At 29.6% G+C, this 21,278-nt stretch overlaps 1 protein-coding gene and 1 long non-coding RNA gene across 15 annotated transcripts; one reads left to right on the top strand and one right to left on the bottom strand.

Moving 5' to 3' along the window:
- The first annotated feature begins 905 nt into the window (after positions 1-905).
- On the top strand, positions 906-15,931 carry LOC127248199 (uncharacterized). Of its 9 annotated transcripts, none has more exons than XR_007838044.1 (7): positions 906-1,144; positions 1,247-1,401; positions 1,530-1,606; positions 9,814-9,964; positions 11,034-11,153; positions 15,106-15,176; positions 15,639-15,931. It is a non-coding gene; the product is annotated as an uncharacterized LOC127248199 (long non-coding RNA). The 9 variants fall into 9 exon arrangements; XR_007838041.1 differs by having other exon boundaries at positions 907-1,144; positions 1,530-1,586; positions 15,097-15,176; positions 15,639-15,930; XR_007838039.1 differs by having other exon boundaries at positions 908-1,144; positions 1,530-1,586; positions 15,639-15,929.
- On the bottom strand, positions 11,979-21,125 carry LOC127248198 (MADS-box transcription factor 27-like). Of its 6 annotated transcripts, none has more exons than XM_051270411.1 (9): positions 21,021-21,125; positions 20,533-20,726; positions 15,142-15,220; positions 14,496-14,557; positions 12,708-12,807; positions 12,583-12,624; positions 12,448-12,489; positions 12,213-12,364; positions 11,979-12,120 (listed from the first exon to the last, which is right to left on the bottom strand). In XM_051270411.1, the coding sequence occupies exons 2-9, from the start codon at positions 20,712-20,714 to the stop codon at positions 12,105-12,107; spliced, it is 675 nt and encodes a 224-aa protein (XP_051126368.1). In that variant the 5' UTR covers positions 20,715-20,726; positions 21,021-21,125; the 3' UTR covers positions 11,979-12,104. The 6 variants fall into 6 exon arrangements, with proteins under 6 accessions (XP_051126368.1, XP_051126366.1, XP_051126367.1 ...); XM_051270410.1 differs by having other exon boundaries at positions 12,028-12,123; XM_051270409.1 differs by having other exon boundaries at positions 12,213-12,489.
- Positions 21,126-21,278: the final 153 nt, after the last annotated feature.

Here is a 21,278-nt window from a genome sequence, read left to right as displayed (position 1 = left end):
ATAATAATTATAATGGAATAATATATATATAATATATATGAGAATAAATTTTTTTTATAATATTAATAAATAAAAATTTATAAGTATATATATATATATAAAATAAATTTGTATCAAATTATATAAATTAATATATATTTATATTATTATATTTATTACCATCAAATTAATACACATCAAAACTCTCAAAATCCAACCCAAATCCAAACACAAAAAAAAGTACATAAATTCAAACTATCCAAACACAAAAAAAAAATACATAAATTCAAACTCACCTTAAAATTCAAATAAAAACCAAAGCCAAACTCAAATTTCTTCGAAACTCCGTGAAGAAACACACCCTGCATTATAGTCCCTCCGTCCCAGATATTTTGGATTTATTATGTAAATACGATAATTCAGGTAAAATATAATTAGGGTGTCTTTGTTTGGGGATTGAATTTTACTATTCATCCTATTTTTTTTCCAGAAATATCAAATCAAGCTCTTATTTTTTATTTTTTATATTATACTAAAAATCAATTTTACATTCAAAATATCATATCATACAACTATTCAAATTCAAAATTTTTATTTAAATTCCAACTTAAAATCCAAACTTTCAAACAAATACATTCTTAGTAAATAATTAAGAAATATATTAATTAAAATAATTATTATTTAATAAAAATAATTATAAATTAAAATTAAAATAAATAAATAATTTATTTAAAATTTAATTAAAGTACATCATTATATTTTTAACAGATAAAAATAAAAAGTAAAAAGAAATTATAGGGGAAGAATAGAATTGAGTAGTATTTGAAAACGAGAGGTGGGGACGGGGGCTACGTGGTCGATTCCGCGTCACCACAGAAATATGATTTAAATGCTCTGATTCATCACTGGCAAAAAGCAATAAATGCAGGCGTCCATTGTTCTTTTGTGGCAGATAAAGCATTATTTAAATCGCCTTTTTCTCTCTGGATACACCGACTGTATCAATGGCGGCGCGGAGGTGCTTTCCGCGTTTATCTGCTCATTTTTGTAGCGGTGTTTGCCGACGTGATTATATAATCAGATTTGGACTGGTCACTTTCTTGATGTTCGTATAGCGATTAGCGTTGGAAGGTGTTTTGATAGGATGCGTTTGGAACTTTTCGTTGTATGTGTGGATTCTCTGATTCTCTGCTTCACTTGTGTGGAAATTGTTGTTAGGCTTCTTTGAAGTGTTCTGATTTTGTTTCTGTTTCGTGATTTTGAACAGGTGAACGGAAGTGGCGGATTTCGGATATGTATGCATTTTTGTTGCGACGAGTTGGTGGCGTTGTTTGCCTACGTGATTGTATAATCAGGTTTGGTCACATCGAGAATCTCGTGGATTGTGTATCTCGTTGTTCGCATATCGATTAGCGATTGAAGGTGTTTTTTCCGTTCTGGATCTTTGGTTGTATGTGTGGATTATGTGATTTTGCATTATTTGTATGGAAATTGTTGTTAGGCTTCTTATAGGTGTTTTGATTTTGTTTCTGTTTTGTGATTTTGAACAGGTGAACTGGAGCGGCAGATTTCGCCAATGGTAGCTTGGCGTAGATGGATTAGATGACGTAGGTGATCCTTTTCTCTGGTATTACTATTGCCTGCGGTTTAATTTCTCGATGGTTTTTTGCCATTGTTTTGTGTGTTACAGATGTTACGTGTTTTTGTTTGTTTGTAGTTGCTGAATATACTTATTCTATAAACACGTCACAGCTGTTTTCTCTTTGTTCGATAGAATTAGGTTCAAAAGCTATTTTTTATTTACAAGTCACTACAACTTTATATTTTCCATTTAGAATTTTTAGAACAACACATTCTAAAACACAATTGTGTTCCTTAGAATTTTGAAACAATTTTCTTAATAATAATTCAATTATACACAATATTACGTGTTGTGGGGTTTGATTAGGAATATCTTCAAGAAATTATTGGGAAACTAAATAATTATAATTCTTGTGTTGTGTCTATAAACTCCCTCTTCCATCTTCAAATTTAAATTGACTGTCTTCAAACATTCTTGATGAGAAGATTTGAGGAAATCAATCCCTACCTTAGAAGCATGTTATTTTTGCATATAATAAAAAATTGTGTGACTCTGACAAATGTTCCAAGCTGCTGGATGATGCACTTGATTAATTTCATTATGTTACAGTGAAGTGCTAACAGTTGCATTGCACATGTGCTCTGTTCCTTCATGCTGCTGATTGGTGGACTCGAAATATAGCCACTTCAAACCATTATGCAACTTTTCTCCGTGGATTCACAGTTGGAAGTTTATAATGTCCATTTTCTCTGATTATGTGATAACTTTCTAAACTGTTTCATATATTCTGCAATGTTGCCTTTGTAACTAAATGAAAGTGAGACTTTTATAACTTGGCTGCTTTTCTCTAAGGGTGTGTTTGTTTGAAGGATTTTGTGGGATTTTCACTTTTCCTACAAAAAATTTTCTCCAAAAACATAAAATGGAACACTTAATTTTTATTGCTGTTCAAATTCAAAATTTTTACTATTCAAATTCCAAACCGAAATCCAAATTCTCAAACAAACACACCCTTAGATTTCTTTCACCTTAAACCTGAAATTTCTTGGATGAAGGTCCAAGATTTCTTTGGGACAATTAATTGTCTTGTGGCCTTGTTTATGGCACTCCAAACAAGCAATTGAAGACTGCTTGCATTCAATTGAATTTCTATGCCTTGTTAGCTTGTTGACTTTATATAGGTGGTGGTCACTTTATTTCATCTTCAACCTCTTGATTTTAACGTCAACTTTTCCTGAGTAGAGGCTCCCTAACTCCTTATATTAGGCATTGATCGCCTAATTCCGTGAAGTATCAAGGACTTACTATTTATGTATACATGGGCCTATTCCCTAATGAATGACATTGAATACTTAAAACACCACTACATATTCCAGCCTTGCTTTTAAGCAGTATAAAATCAATCATATTTTGCACTTGGAGGACAAGAGGGAACAAGAGAACAAGTCTTTTGAGTGAAGAAGTTTATCATTGGCTATTGTGATCAGTGCGGCTATGATGATTACATCAACGACTAATTGTTTGCCTTCTTTTATACTTATTAGCATAAGAAAAACCATCTCTAAAATACCAATTGCAATACTCCGCCTCTAGACTTTCTATTTGCCTCTAGACATTTCAAACTTCACTGTATCGATTTCCATGAATAATCCTTCTATGTCTAAGATGATGCTAATGAACTTAAAAGATAGTGTATAATGTAGTAGATGATGGTTGCTTCTTTTTTGGAGATAAATGATGTATATACATTAAGATGTCAGTAAGAGTATAATTTTAGAGGATAGGGCCTCAAGGAATACGTTGAAACAAGAATACATATGAGCACAAGAGAAAACATCGACTAAAGCCAACAAAAGAGATCCTTGCCGATAAGGAAGCACAAGAGAAAATACATATTAAAGCCAACAAAAGAGATCATTGCCGCCGTAAGCTCTGAACATAGCAAGAAAGAAAAACCACGAGAACATTTGCACATGTGAAAATGTATTACAATGAGACTAGAGGACATTTGAAGATGAATTATTGCTGCAAGTTAGACCTCCAAGAAGCTTTTGTATCTGGGGTCTAACCTCCAAAGAGCTTTTGGCATCTCTTTCGAAAATGATTTTAGGAAGGTCCTAGATTCCTCTACCAAATTTAAAGAGTTGCAAACAATTATGCATCATTCGAGTTGACAATGCCATTGAATTTGTAAAGGATAAAGACATGATTTTGATGATCTTTAATAACCATTCGAATGCCAGCTTCCCCAGGCTACCCAAGAGCATATGTTTTTGTTTATCTTCCACTTACCATGATGGTTATTCATTTAAAAACTACTTAAATGAACACATTTTGTTAGATGTCTTAAATTTGTTACCATTTAATGTTTCGTGAAGACGTTCTTTTCCTAAGGACAAAATATTAAATTGTGGCCAACTTTGTTGTTGACTAATAAAGTAAAGTGATAACATGTCTAGTAACTTTGCCGTAATCTTTTCTATAACTAATACTATATATAATATCTCATACTTATTTATAAAATAGACTGAAAAAGTTGAATTTTTTGTTTAAGAAAGCAACCATTACTGATTTAATAGTTACAAAAGATTCCATGTACATCTCATATGAGTCTTTCGTACTAGTGGGTTCTTCAGTCCAACAAGACTTCCGTTCCCAGTCCCCACACTCATAATGCATATATCATATGTGTATGTATACATGATAGTGTGGGGATTGTGGACAAGGAGTATTGGGTGGCTGAGAATCTCTTGCCACTTCGTACACAACATTATTCCATTACAAATCATAACAACTCAAATACAAAGTAAGTAACCTCTAGATGATAATTGCAGTTCAAGTGCTAAACTAAAGGATTCTCAACATAAAGTACGCCATGCGTGGCGGCTATCTTGTTTAGCTCATCTAGTAACAAATGACTTCCCAACTATACTTATAGTAATGCATTAATTTTTTTTTAAAAAAAAACTATAATAACGAGCATACAAAATATGATACCATTTGAAAGCAAATATAATGAATTGTATGTTTGTGAAGAAAAAGAGACTTTAAGTGCAAGTTACTCTGAAGTTGGGTTTAATGGACAGATTTGAATTCTCAAACCCCATAGCTTTGTATGTTAAGAATTTTTGCGATGCTTATTTGTGAAGCAACCTTAATTTCACTGGATGCAAATCAACAAACCTCATCATTGTAATCAGGTCTAAATCCAACTCCTTTACAAGTTTATATACATCATTGTCAACCACAACATATTCATACATGAAATCAATGTTTCCTTTTGTGTATTCTTATCAATAGTGATGCACGAGAGAAACCATAAGTTTTATATAAATATGTTACAGTTGCGATAATGTACATAAACTCTTGAAGTAGTTGGGTTTAGACCCGATTACGATGATGAAGTTTGTTGATTTTGCGACCGAGTGACATCAAGGTTGCCTCGCAAATATGTATCGCAAAAAGGCTTGGAATATGCAAATCTACGGTTTGATAATTTAGACCAGTCCATTAAGCTGACCTAAGTATAACTTGTTCATAAACCTCTCTATTTCTATAAAGCATACAATTTTTATTGCTTGTTTTCAATAAGTTTGTGATATATATATCTTTCTTTGGTATCAATATATTAATCTTTATTTGGTACTATTTTTATATAGTTAAGCTAATAGGTTTTATTAAATTTAATAAAGTTTATAATAAAAAGTGGCTTAACAAATCATAAGACTTGCAACATACAATTCTAAATGAGTGCATTAATGTGCTCATTTTTCTTTCATTGTGTTGTGATATATCAAAATGCAATCTATGCAAACATGGGAACTTTAATATTTTTAAAGATATATGCATCATGTAATGTGTGATGGTTGTTCCTTTAAAAGCTACTCTTTTGCATTTAGAACTTAATGTTATGATAGATGTCGAAAATTTGTGACAATTTAAATATTTAATGTCTTGCTAAGAGTAGCTTTTCCTAGAGACGATATATTAAATTCCTAGCCAACTAACTTTTCTCGGAATAAAGTAAAATGATAACATGTCTAATAGCTTTTCCATGACCATTTCCAAAATAATCCTCTACAATCACATCTTGGTTGATGTAAACACATTGCTTAATGACCAACATACATGAGAACAATATTATATTTACGTTAGCAAATATATTCCCTAGTTCTCATAAAACTATGACTTACATTAATATCGAGTGATATCTTATTCACAAGAAAGATGCAATTCTTTCTTGCACTTCAAAACCTAACTACAATACTTTTAATTCTCATGCTGCTGACAACATAAATTGAGAAAGTTAAAACATCTTTATTAAGAAAATAATCGTTAATTGATTTAGTAATTACAAAAGGATCCAAATACATACTTAGCATATATGTCCGTAGTACACATTATCCATTACTAATCATATCAATTCAAATACAAAGTAATCAACCTCTATTTGGAGTATTAAACTGAACAACGTGCGAAACTAAAGCACCACATAAAATATATTATTTAATGGATTCTCATATGAAGTACACCACAAGGTGGTGATATCGTTTTGCTCATTGTGATTAATAACTTGTATTTAATGGATTCTCATACGAAGTACACCACAAGGTGGTGATACCGTTTTGCTCATTGTGATTAATAACTTGTTAACATTACACGTAACATCGTATTAATTATATCAAACATAATATAAATACGAACATATTAATACAAAAGGAAATATGACATAATTTGAAAGCAAATATAATTAATTGTATGTTTTTTAAGAGAAAAGATTTTTAAGTGCAAGTTACTCCGAAATTGGGTTCAATGGGCACCTCCAAATTCTCAAACCCCATAGCTTTGTGTGCTCCATGAATTTTTGCGATGCTTATTTATAAAGCAACCTTGAGTTCACTGGCTACAAAATGAACAAACTCCATTGTTGTAGTCAGGTCTAAATCCAACTCCTTTAAAAGTTTATATAAACTATCGTCAACAACATTATATCTATACATGAACTTTCTCTTGTGCATTCTTATCACTAAAGGTGCATGGGAGAAGCCTTAAGTTCTTCTATAATTATATTGTGATTGACAATACTCTATATATATTTTTAAAAGAGTTGTATTTAGATCTGATTACGATTACGGCATTTGTTGATTTTGCACTTGATAACATCAAGGTTTCCTGACAAGTATGTATTGCAAAAGGACTTGGGATAATGTAAATCTACGGTTTGATAATTTAGATATGTCCATCGAGCCTAACATAGGTATAACTTGTACATCAATCTTTTTTTTTTTTTAATTATTAGAACATACATTTTCTATTCTATTGAAAGAGTGATTTAATTTTCAATTTTCTTTGGTATAATATAAATTAATGTTTATGAAATGTTGATTTTTTGATAGGTTACTAATTTCATGTAGTGAAGTTAATAGTTATATTAAATATGGTGAGCTGATGCTCATGTTGTATAAAAAATACATGATAACACAATTAGATTTAAGTAAAAAACATATGCTCCTTAGTCCTCGTAAAACTATTCGTTTCATAGGGAGATACAAGTGATGTCTCTTTAGTAAGGAAGATGCATTTCTTCTTGCGCTTCAAAAACTAACTACAAAACTTCTAATTTGCATGCTGTTTGATAGAAAAAACCAAAAAGGTTAAAACTTCTTTGTTAAGAAATCAACCATTAACTAATTTAGTAATTACAAAAGATTCCAAATACATACAGCCCATATATCCATAGTACACATTGTTCCATTACTAATCTTATCAACTCAAGTACAAAGTAATTAATCTATATTTGAAGTGTTCAACTCGATATGGTCGAAGCGTTAAACGTAGCACTAAACTAAAACACCTCATAAAATATATTATTTTATGGATTCTCATATGTACTATGCTGCAAATGGTGATACTTTTTAGCTCATAAGTAAAAAATGATTAATAACTTGTTAACATTACACATAGTATTGTATTAATTATATCAACATAATATGAATACCAACATATTAATACAAAAGGAAATATGACACTATATGAAAGTAAATATAATTAATTGTATGTTATTTTAAGAGAGAAACTTTTAAGTGCAAATTACTCCGAAGTTAGGTTCAATAGGCAACTTGGAATTCTCAAACCTCATAGCTTTGTATGCTCCATGAATTTTTGCGATGCTTATTTGTAAAGCAACCTTGAGTTCACCGGCTACAAAATTAACAAACTCCGTCGTTGTAATCAGGTCTAAATCCAACTCCTTCAAAAGTTTACATACATTATTGTTAACAACATTATATGTATACATGAACTAATGATTTTTCTTGTGCATTCTTATCACTAAAGATGCATGGGAGAAACCTTAAGTTCTTCTATAATTTTGTTGTGATTGACAATATTGTATATATATTTTTAAATGAGTTGTATTTAGATCTGATTACGATTACGACATTTGTTGATTTTTTGCACTTGATAACATCAAGGTTGCCTGACAAGTATGTATCGCAAAAAGACTTGGGATAATGCAAATCTACAATTTGATAATTTAGATCCGTCCATAGTTAAAAAAAAATAAATAAAAAGCATACACTTTCTATTCTATTGCTTGCTTTCAGAGAGTGATTTAATTTTCAATTTTCTTTCGTATTAATGCATTAATGTTTATAAACTGTTGATTATATTGATGGGTTACTAATTTTCATGTAGTGAAGTTAATAGTTATATTAAATATGGTGAGCTGATGCTAATGTGGTATAAATACAACTTATAACAACTAAAATACATGATTAATAATTTGTTAACATTACACATAGCATTGTATTAATTATATATCAACAAAATATAAAAATGAACATACTACTAATACTACAAGGGGAAATATGACACCATTTGAAAGCAAATATAATTAATTATATGTTTTTTAAGAAAAAAAGACTTTTTAAGTGCAAGTTACTCCGAAGTGGGTTCAATGGGCAACTCCGAATTCTCAAATCTTATAGGTTTGTGTGCTCCATGAATTTTTGCGATGCTTATTTGTGAAAACAACTTTGAGTTCACTGGCTACAAAATTAACAAACTTTGTCGTTGTAATCAGAGCTAAATCCAACTCCTTTGAAAGTTTATATACACTATTGTCAACAACATCATATGTATGCATGAACTAATGATTTCTCTTGTGCATCTTATCACTAAAAGATGCATGGGAGAAGTCAAAGTTCTTATATAATTATGTTATGGTTGACAATACTGTATATATACTTTTAAAGATGTTGGATTTAGATCTGATTATGATTATAGAGTTTGTTAATTTTGCACTTGATAACATCAATGTTGCCTCACAAGTATGTATCGTGGAAAGGCTTAGAATATGCAAATATATGGTTTGATAATTAGATCAGTCCATCGAGCCTAACCTAGGTATAACTTTTACATAACTCTCTCTCTCTCTTTTTTTATTTTTTTCCTAAAAAGCATACATTTTCTATTGCTTGCTTTCAAAGAGTGTGTTTTAATTTTCGTTTTTCTTTAGTATTAATGTTTATAAAGTTAATAGTCATATTAAATTCTGAGAGCTAAACTATATTGCTGCTCATGTTCTACTATGTTGATGTAAACACAACTTATAATAACTAAAATACATGGAAAAAAAAAGTTTTAACTAAAAATATACGATCCTTAGTCTTCGTAAAACTACGCATTTCATAAGTTTCAAGTGATGTTTCCCTAGTATAGTATGCATTTCTTTCTTGCGCTTCAAAAAACTAACTGCAAAACCTCTAATTCATATGCTGGTTGATAAAATAAACTGACAGTTAAAACTTCTTTGTTAAGGAAGCAACCATTAATTGATATAGTAATTACAAAAGATTCCAAACACAGACCACACATATATGTCTGTAGTACACATTATTCCGTTACTAATCATATCAACTCAAGTACAAATTAATTAACCTTTATTTGGAGTGTTCAACTCAAATCATAGTCGAAGCGTGAAATGTAGAACTAAACTAAAACACTACATAAAATATATTATTTAATGGATTCTCATATGTAATATACCAGATACTGTTTAGCTCATCAAGTAAAAAACAAGTAAAAAATGGCTAATGACTTCTCAACATTACATATGGCAACGTATATATTATATCAACATAATATAAAAAACTACATATTCATACAAAAGAAAATACGACACCATTTGAAACCAAATTTAATTCATTGTATATATATATATTTTAAGAAAAAATTATTATTAACTGCAGGTACCAAAGTTAGGTTCAATGGGCAACTCCGAATTCTCAAATCCCATAGATTTGTATGCTGATATGCTCAAAGAGTTTTTGCGATGCTTATTTGTGAAATAATCTTGAGTTCACTGGCTGCAAAATCAACAAGTCCCACGGTTATAATAAGGTATAAATACAATTCCTTAAAAACTTTATATACATTATCATTAACAATATATATATATATATGCATACATGAATCAATGATTTCTCTGGTGCATTCTTATCAATAGAGATGCATGAGAGAAGCCTAAGTTTTTATATAATTATGTTGTGATTGACAATGTATATAAACTTTTAAAGAAGTTGAGTTTAGACTTAATTACGATTATGGAGTTTGTTGATTTTGCGACAGGGTGATCAAAGTTGCCTCATAAGTATGTATCACACATTGGCTTGTAATATAAAAATCTACGGCTTGATAATTTACATCAGTCCATCAAGCTTAACCTATGTATAACTTGTGCATAAATCTCTCCATTTTTAGAAAGCAAGAGTTGGTGATTTATTTTTTTCTTTGGTATTAATGTTTATAATCCTTTCATCCATTTATTTAATTAACATGTTACCAATTTTTACGTAGTGAAGTTAATAGTTATATTAAATGAGGTGAGCTGAATTATATTGTTCGTTTTGTATCTCGGGATATACATAATGTAGATTGAGTTTATGCATCACAGAGTTTGCATATGTGTGTGCGTATATTGGCATGGTGTTCGCTTTGGTGCTTTGAAAACGCAATCTATGCGAATAGAGATTACTTATTTAGTATGTTGTTATGGTTAGATTATAAGTAGCTTTGTTTACTGTCAAGATATATATATTAAATCTTTGAGAGAATTACATTATGGATACAATATGAATTTGCTTCTTTCCAAGATTTATTTATTGGTCCTTTTTATTAGCTCTCACATGAATGAGCTGTTTTGGGTAGTTTATGAAGATTGGGATGTAAATGCATATTGCTTCTTTTCAACCTCCAATAGACTTGATATTAGTTGGAAATCTTCACTTCAATTAGAACTCAGACTTATCTGAAGCTCAATATAAGATTTTCTTTTTGCGAATTGTGATAAGAGTGTTATTAACTTAGTACAAAACAATCAAATCCATTGAGTGTTAAGGAAATTGGTGTGTACCAAGATTCATACATCAGAAGATCTTGGATATATGTTGATTTAAGTTGTTTTTTACAGAGCAAGGTTGAGCATTGCCGACATAGTGAAGTTTAGCAAAGTTTGGAAGGCCATTGTGGCACTGGCAGGGAATTCTTCAGTAAAGTTGAGGTGGTTGTGATTTCAATGCTCAATGATTAGGTATTTTTGGCTATTCATTAATACCTATTTTTTGGCATTGTTAATTTTCTGGCCCGTTTTCCGAGTTCATAGTTTTGTGGTTTTTTTTCAAGTCAGCAAAGTTAGACGGAGCATAGATTAAGCAGTGAACAATAGTTTGCTAACTCACCAAAGTCACCAGAACCTTGTCAAATAAACCTCTCTCAGTTGCTAGGTTTCAAATTATTCCTCATCGGGTTTAGAGGATTGCCAACTTGTTCTTTGAATTTAGAGTGCTGACGGACCTAATTCTAAAGGGCATTAGGTTTTCCACATTAGAACAATTCCTTTATATTGATCCTAACCCAACAAGAACAAAGCCTAAACTGGGATCGTGAAAGCCTCTCGTTTTTTCCAACTTCATAATCTAGTACTTCCAATTCGCTGGTTTTATCCACAGCACATTTTCCATCTGGTCGATGTGCTTTCTATTTACCCTTTATTCTGAATCTTATTTTTCAGTCCAAAACTGTCTGAGATTAGAATCCAGCATCTTTGTTAATTCTTCTTGTGAAATACAGAGTAACACATCTGCAGTACAATATCTAGGTTATGAATATCCTTCTTCCCGTCTCTCTCTTATAATTAGAAACACTTCTTATGTTCAAACTTCAATCATGGTTTGTATATTCACAACCAAATACTAGTATGCACACTTGCTCTCACATTTGTTTATTTGTGTATTTATATATAATTTATCCTACAATTTGATCAATAGATCTATATATTATCATCTCAATTCAATCATTGTTTGATAGAATATGTACACACAAACATAGAAAGCACACAGTTCATGACTCCTTTCAGAAATAACACAATTTCTTTCACCCCCTCAGGACACAAACCAACACAATAATCTGTTTTTAAGTCGGTATCTAGTGTTTCTTTACCACTCCTCATAAATGCTCCATCCTTGAAGATTAATAGTCTTTGCTAAAGTAGTTGTAGGCTGCTGTAAAAAAGGATTGTCCTTAGAAGAGCGGGGAAGATGAGTAAATCATTTTGACGAACTTTTGAACTTAGAGATGATAAATTCGTTACCCAAATTTAGCTGGTGCTGGCATGTTATTATTCTTTTCCTCCGGCTGGCAAAGCTGAAGACAGACAGGTGCATTCGGATCCTCGTTGATGCTAAGGCTTGTAGTAATAAATGAATTGCTGTCTGTTCCTGTCGTGTCACTTGTGCCGTATAGCTGAAATATAAAGCATTTTTATAACGTGTCATAGGTCTTCTTATGCGTGAGTGTGTGCATTTATTTGGATGAATTAGGTTTACCCTTTTATGCAGCTCCAAATTTTCTTGCTGGATCAAGTTTTTCTGTAACAAAATCGCGAAGAAAATTAGCTTGTCATGTAGAGTAGTACCATATTTGGTTAAGCTTAATGCATGTAACTAACAATCTTGTGCAACCTTTCGACTCAATTCCTGTATCTCATCAGTGAAAACCTGGTCCTACAAAGAGTCGAAATTAATGTCAATAATTCATTTATACATGAATCCGAGATTTAATCTTGTTATCAAATTACTGTCGGAACCTTCCTCTTTCTGACACCCTGGAGACTATTCTCCAATTGGTTCTCCAGATTCTGTAGTTCTGAGACATTCAAACTGGTAAGCTCCTCACCCATCAGATGACTGCTATGACGATAAATGCTATTAGTATCGTATTAGGCAGGTATTTGAATACCACTTTATGATACTTCTGAGTTTCTACCCAAAAAGTTCAAATGTAAAGTAACCGAAGATCTATTGTATACAAGATATATGTGTTCACATATAAATACCGCAAATTTATTTACTACTGCATAATATTAAATTTATTCACCATCTATAGATAATTCTTGTTGTGGAAATTAGTACTTTTTCTTCTTTTTTTTGGTATGACTTGAATACCAATTTATTGCTTGTCGAATCTTTAAAAACCCAATTTAGTTCCTGTACGTAAACTTCATTGGTAGTAAACATTCATGGTGATAATAATGTTATAGTCATAGTCATAGACTCATAAAGCATACAGTTGTTTGGATAATACTTGAGTTTAGGTTTAAGAAAAAAACCTCTGAACTCGTCGCAACAAGCAAATGCATTGAAAAATCTTTTTCGCTATTTCTTGTAGACATAAACCTAAACTATTATAGAAAGACTTGTGGAAACGGGGCTTGCTGAACCCCAGCTTCGACTAGAGCTACTCCTTGAAAAGTTTAGTGACAATTAGTCGCGATGCAGCAATTTTAATTAGACTGAGGCTTGCCTAGGTTAAGTGATTATTCAATTGTTACCTATATCTGAATTCCATGGTAACTAATACTTCTTTGCAGATATATTATTGCATTCAAACATACATACAGTCAAAATCAATACTAGAAATAAGCTACGAATGGTGTCTCGGTATTTTAAGAACTTTTATTTAGATAATGTAATCCTCGTAATGAATTAATCAATACTCCATCAATAAAAGTTAAGAATATTTGACATATAATTAGCTATGGGGTTACTATTTCCCGATGCCTACAATTAAAAGTCTCTTCATCACAACTTAAGTCTCTTCATCACAACTTCATTGGCAAATATTTCATACTTCAAATTTCTACCAATGTGAGAAATATAGAAAAATAAATCCTTAGAATTGAAGAAGAGGAAGAAGTCAAAGTGGGGAATTGCTTTGCTATGTATTCAACACATCACATTCACATAATGCCTTGGAGACAGGAATCTAGAATTGAGTCCCATAATGATACATTATTTTCTTTCACAAAACATTATATCAAAACTAAAACACACAACCAAGCTCCAAGTAAACAAACCCTTCAACTTCTAGACCAATGCCATGTCCTTAATTTTAAATGTGACCATATGATAATTGATGATACCAATATATATATATATATATATATCATTTCTGTTAGTTGTGCACCAAAATGACAATTTCTCCCCTGAACTCATAAAATGTCCAGCCTTCTAATTTAAGAACCAGACCTTATTATTTTTATTATTTTATTTTATTTTTTTAATTGCAAAAGTTTATGTTTCACCTCACCCTTTTGCTACTAATTATAACATTTATTTTTCTTCTTTAAGTAGGCATTTATTTCTCTTTGAAATCAGGGGAGAGTTGGCTTTACCATATTACCTTTTCCTTCTGCAGTACTATTCACTAAAATTTGGTGCTCTATAGTCAATCATACATCACATCCATTAAGAGAGAATTAATGATGCATTCTTATGTCTCCATGAATTGATAAGCAAGAATATTATTTTTGGTCGATATCGTTCCTATTTGCTTAGTATTAGTGTCTATGTCAATCAGGAAGTAAGAAATGTACCAATGATTCATCCGAAGATTCTCTAAACGTTGCCTCAGAATAGCTGCTTCCCTTTGCCAATACTGAGAAGCAGAATAGTAGCATTATTTGTTATCTGTGTCAAGTAGCGTATAAAGCGCCCAAATCTATGATTTATATTTGTGACTTACTTCAAAATATGCCACTAATTGCATCATTTTTCACTTTGATGGTATTATATGACTACATTTTTTGATATGATGTTTTACGAGAAGAAATGGTTATAGAGAATTTTAAGAATTGGATATTATAAAATAAATGAAAAAATAGAGCAAAGTTTAGTGTGCACACAGAGTATGCTTAACAGAGGAAAGTTTCAAAATAGAGTCGAGCTAGTGGGGATAACTAAAATCGATATTATGAGTAAAGCCAGATGACTAATAAGTTATTACCATTGTACCTTAATAGTTAATCAACCTTAAAGTGCACGTTGTTGCAATTATCTCAATTCATCGACTCGTTCTATATGGACAACCCGTACATAAGATTATTGCAAGGTTGATTCATTGATCAAATTAATTTCTGTTTCGGTCTTTTTCATTTGCTATTTATTATTGGACTGTGTCTTCCATTGATATGAAAGTTACTGTAGAGGATATGGAAAGAAGCATTGTATAGAGGAGATTACCTTGACCTCGGAAGCCGGATTTGCTAACTGACTAGGTATATCTTTTGCTTTGTTGTATCGTTCGATGATCGACTTCATACTGTAGTAAAAAACATGATAAAAATCCACCATTATAAAGTAACAATTCTAATTTCTCTCAAAAGGATATAGTAGTATGTTATATATATGATCACCAAGTGAAGAAACAAATATATTTTCAAAGTGTTGACATAAGTAATTTTTTTAGAAATACAGCATAGTAACTATCTATTCTTTCATATGTTATTTCTAAGTATTCAATTTTTTGTTATTTTAAAGAATTTTCAAAATTTCAAAATCTTATATTAAATGTAAATGTTTGCAAATATTCATCATTGTTTGTTTATTTTGGACGTTTTGAATTTGAGATTTCTTTTCGAGTGAAGAATTAAGCTTTTTATATACAATATTTTCAATAAAAGTTGTGTTATCTCCCACTATTAAGAGAAAAAATAATGTATTTTTCTTTTTTATTGCAGATTGTGCTGGAAGAAAACCAAGTGAAATAATCTAAGCAGAATTATTGGATCCTTGTAGTAGCTCATGAAATTTGAGTTTCTACTTTATAGTATATTTAATTTTTTCATTTATCATTCAAAAGCCACATCAATGGTTTATATTTCAAAATTATTGAAATTCTAACTAAAAGTTATTTGAAAATAAGTATATAGAGTAATAAATAAGGGAAAAACAATAAATGTATATAAGAAAGATGGAAAAGTTTTGAGTGTCAAAGCTATGAAATGAGAGACACATTGCGGTAGGGTAATAGGCGTATTACCATTTTAGGATATCTATAATTATTTGAATTATATAATTTATTTGTGTTAGTGAAAAAGTATACACAATCTTTATTTTTTTGAAGAAATTTACAAAATCTTTCTTTTATTAACACAAGACTACATTATCCAGTACTTTTTCCGTCTCAAACACTGTACAATATATTTTTTTTTTTGATATGTTCCAAATATATTGCAATATTTTTAAAATAGGAAATAATTAATTATATTTAATTTCTGTTATATACTTTGTTCCTTTATATCATCCAAATAAAAAAATAAAATATATATTTTTCTCTTTATCACATCACTTAATTTATAAATTATTATATTTAATATTATTTACTTAAAAATCTGTGCAAAAAATAAAAATTGCATGTTGTTTGGACGGAGGGAGTACAATTTTGCATAAGTATGTTTCATATATTTAGTAAGTAATGCTTTCAAGATTATACTTGGGTACAAATTTTAATGTGTTCTTTTTTTAGTAAAGAATACAAGAAAAAAAATGATTTTTACTAAAAATAGAATTGAGAATTTGTTTACAGTAAAAAATAAATAAACAAATAAATTGATATATATATATATATATTATTGTAACCTATGTGTATTATGAGAATTAAATACAAACTTTGGAGGGTGTGATTGCTGCGAGTTTGGATTTTGAGTTGGGATTTGAATAGTAAAATTTTTGAATTTGAATAGTTGTATAATGTGATAAAATAGGTGTTCATGTGATGTTTTGAATGTGAAATTGAATTTTAGTATAATATAAAAAATGAAAAATAAGTGTATGATTTGATATTTTTGGGAGAAAAAAATGAGATATAGTATATTTAAAATCCAATCCCCAAAACAAACACACTTATATTACCATTGCTTTGATGATCTACGCATCTGATTGAGGTGAAACCAAAATTTATCAAAATGTTTGTGATAATATATATACTCTATCAGTTCTAACCTTTTTTTTTTTTTTTTTTCACTATTTTTATTTTCGTCTGTTTTATTTTATTTGTTCTTTTTTATTTAGAAAATATAATTATATATTTTAATTAGATTTTATTATTTTTTAATTATAATTATACTATTTAATTATTTCAATTTTAATTTATAATATAATTTTATTATACAATAATTATTTTTATTAACGTACTTTTAATTATTTGTTAATTATATTTTTTTGTATAAAGAGTAAATCGCACACAAAATGTGGCACGAAGTGAGTAGTTTATTTTACTAGATATTATGACATAATATGTAATTTCAAATATGGAATTATTATATTTATATTATGATATATAATGATTATTACATACGAGAAATAGGGCTTAAGAGCATATTGTATAATTCATGCGCGTACAGTACAGTCAACTTTGAATATATCATATCAATCAACTATCATGAAAAAAAATTGATTATAATTACATTACATGTTGACTGTGCATACATTTTTATGTGTACTCTGTATATATATATTAACTAATAATGACTAGTCAATCAATTTTATAATAGTCACATTTTGTACTAAATATGATTCCTCACAACTTAAATTTACATAGATTTGGATAATTATAAAATCAATTAAAATGGATACTGATCAGTATACATGTGAAAGAAGAAGGCTGCAATTTTTAAGTATTTTGCTTGTCTATATACATATGGTGATTTGATAATATAATGCACAGCGGTAATGATATATATATATCAGTTTTTATAACTATATGTATGTATATACATATTATTTTGTAATACAAATATATTATTTTTAATTTGAGAACATACTAATAATAATATTGATGTATTTACCTTCGAAATTTTGCAATTGCAGTCATTTCAAAACTCAAAATTCTGCAAATTTTTTGCTCTTGTTTGTTTCAAGGTTTTTAACTATTTTTTTTTTAAATATCAAATTAATATTTATTTTTCTACTTTTAATATTATATTCAAAATCACATTCAAAATTTTATTATTCAAAATCAAATTCAAAACTCAGAGAGGCTCCATTTCTGAATTGAACACACCTTTTGTACACAATCAAAATATTGATTCGTTTGCATGCATTTATAATAATTATTTTTTTAAAAAAAAAATGTAATTTTATCTGTAGACACTATTTATCATTATTATGTATAAATATATATTTCAAAGGAATTTCTAACTTTTAAGAAAAGTGAATACATTGAAGGCATCATAATTCTTTTGACAAAAGTTCAAAAATTTGATTGATTTTCAAGTTGGAACAAGATGCAGATGTGTACTTATAAATTTCTCCAGTATAATGATTATATTCACAGTTTTAATTTATATTTTAAAGTGCATTCACATTTATAAAGCAAATTAACTTCACATATATCAATTTATTCAATCTACACACCCCCGCTTCAAATCTACATTACGATATACATTTTATTTTATTTTATTGTATTTATTTTAAAGTTGATCGCTTCAATTTCTATACAAATATAATACTATATTTTTTCTCATATAGAATATTAAATCCATATTACTATTCAAACCTAAAATAAACCACAAAAAACAACAACAATAATAATACTAACAATTTCACTATATAACTATAGTGATTCCCAGAAAAAACTCAATATTTTCTCTTACAATACACTAAGTTCAAATTATTATTCAAACAAAGATCAAAATCAAACTCAAAAATTACACATTATGGCTTTTTTCTTCTTTTCTTTTCTTTTTTTTTTTTTTTTTTTCTCGTTACACTTTATTTATTTATATGTGTGCGAACTTATGAACCCAAAGTTATGGGTTCAAACAAACCCTGCCGATTCTTTCTAAGTCAAGCAGGTCACATAGGGTTTTCCTAGCGTGGCTTACATAGTTTGCATGTTATTACGCTCTCGAAGAAAAGCAGCTCTTTGAAAGTACAAATAATAGTGAAATGCAATGTTCACCCAAGAAGCTAAGTTGTATTATCAGCTCATTTAATGAAAATTATGATATAAATTAATTCAGAGACAAATTAGTGAATAAGTTATGCATGGCACATCTAGTTAATTCTCAACAATTTAGAGACAAATTATGCACTTATTATTTACCTTTTATAAAACTTTAAATATATCTTAACAGAGGTTTGGGGTTGGATTTCCCTTAGTGTCAAAAAAAAAAAAAAAAAATGTTTACCATGCATGTATATAATATGCACTCAATTAGTACATATTATTCTATATATTTGTATGAGTAATAACTACGTACACAAAAAACAATACTAATACAGTTCATGCAAAAAAGAAAAACACTCATTTCCTATGAATGTCAATTTACTATCTATTTTCATTAAGATAAAAATATTTATGAAATAGGCATCTCGATATCAAATATTAAGTCTTAAAGATAAAACTTTTCTCAAATTTTACATATATAAAAGTAAGAATTTGATTAAAAATATTCAATCATTATTACATTATTTAATTTAAATTCATTAATCCAAATATACTCATAAAACCCTATACCTACAGGCTAAAATCAAGAATATATCAATCAAACATGTGTTTTTCAAATTAAAATAATAACAATGAAAGATATATATTATACAAAATTATTATTTTTTCCAATCATAAAAAATGATACTCTAAAAACACTGCAATATGTTCAAACACAAGCAAAATTATGCATCGTTAATCCTTTTCTAGGAGATAAAGCAATATATATATATATAAACATAAAAGAAAGTAAAAATCTTGAAAAGCATGAGTAATATGGAGGGGGAAAAATCCTATAAAAAAGGGTAAATAAATCTGATCTTATAAAAGGATTGAATTAATGTGGCATAATAATGTAAGAATAAATGTTATTAAAAAAAATGACAGTAATTCAAAATAAAATTAATAGCAAGATAATCCAAGTATATATATATATATATATGCCAACAATGCAACACATTATGCAAATTATATATATATATATATATATATAAAGAGAAGAAGTAAAAAAGAAGACATTAAGTATTAAGCATATTTGAAACATTGTCCTTTTAAGTATATCTTGTTAATTGAATTAAATTGCAAGTCTAGAATGGTAGTATGATTATGAATATGCACAAAAGAAAAGGCCATAAAAGTAGTGAATTGAAATCCAGAATGTATCAATGTTTTGATACCATGCATATGATATATAATGTAAATTAACTAACTCCCATGTTGGCCTAACTCAACAGAAATAATTCAATATGGAAGAATTTGAAAAAAAAAAAAGCTTACCATGCATATGCACACACACATAAATATATATATATATATATATAGAACACTATCCAAGACACGATTTAATACCAAACTCATTTCTCAAATCGTAGCGAGATATGCTGTGGAATAATGTAATGCAGTTTCATGAAATGATAAGCTAAAGAAATATATATATATATACATATGTGTGTGAGTGTGAGCAAGCGAATCTTAGTTCAGATGGACGAAAAAGTTTCAAAACAGAAAAGCAGATGTGCAGATTAAAATAATCAAACAGACGACGAAGAAATATATATAAATAAACAACGAAGAGGCATTCACGTATATATTAAATTAATAGTATAATTAAATCTCCATTAATGAGGCAGCACAGCATGTACCTTGTGTTGGAAAACTCATAGAGCTTCGAAGTGCTGGAGAAGATGATAACTCCAACCTCAGCGTCGCACAGGATCCCCAACTCCTTCGCCTTCTTCAGCAGGCCATTCCTCCGCTTAGAGAACGTCACCTGCCTGCTAGTCGAGTTGTCGATCCTTCGAATCACTATCTTCCCCCTCCCCATCGATATACCGATCTGCGCGAAAACACTCTCCTCCGATCAATTAATCGATTCTAATTTCTACAGTTCCAATTTCATGAAATGACAGCATTCAAATCGTCAAAAAAACCAAAACACTCTCCTCCGATCAATTAATCGAATCTAATTTCTACAGTTCAAATTTCATGAAATGACAGCATTCAAAGCGTCAAAAAACCCTAACTATATCCTTCATCCGCAAAAAATCCCCAAAATTCCACGCACAAGTAGATTAACCGAACTCGAAAACGGATCGAAAACAATACAGAGAAAGTAGAGCAGAAAACTTACTCCGAATCGTTCGCGATTCCAAAGCTGTGGGAGGATTTCTTCGCTATGATTAGCTGAGAATTGTCGAAAACCGTTCTGTCAATTCAGTATATAATAAACAGTATTATTGTATATATATAAACCCTTTTATTATGGAAGGCGGTTTTGCAAACCATGCGGCGGAGGGGTAGGTGGTTTTGCAGGGGGTTGGACACGTGGACCAATGGGAATGGACTAGAGCAGGTGGTGGACACGTGGACCAATGGGAGTGGACTAGGG

Source organism: Andrographis paniculata, unplaced genomic scaffold (assembly GCF_009805555.1).
Source record: "Andrographis paniculata isolate CXL003 unplaced genomic scaffold, ASM980555v1 Contig33END, whole genome shotgun sequence".
NCBI classification, from domain to species: domain Eukaryota; kingdom Viridiplantae; phylum Streptophyta; class Magnoliopsida; order Lamiales; family Acanthaceae; genus Andrographis; species Andrographis paniculata.
The sequence above is the reverse complement of the archived record's forward strand: the minus strand, read 5'-3'. Positions and strand labels throughout refer to the sequence as shown.

Coding starts and splice junctions, on each gene's coding strand:
- LOC127248198 (XM_051270407.1), bottom strand. CDS start 20,714: ATGGGGAGGGGGAAGATAGTGATTCGAAGGATCGACAACTCGACTAGC. Junction 14,558..15,141: donor ATCCGGCTTCCGAGGTCAAG/GTAATCTCCTCT, acceptor TCTGCTTCTCAG/TATTGGCAAAGGGAAGCAGC. Junction 12,490..12,582: donor TACAGGAATTGAGTCGAAAG/GTTGCACAAGAT, acceptor ATTTTGTTACAG/AAAAACTTGATCCAGCAAGA.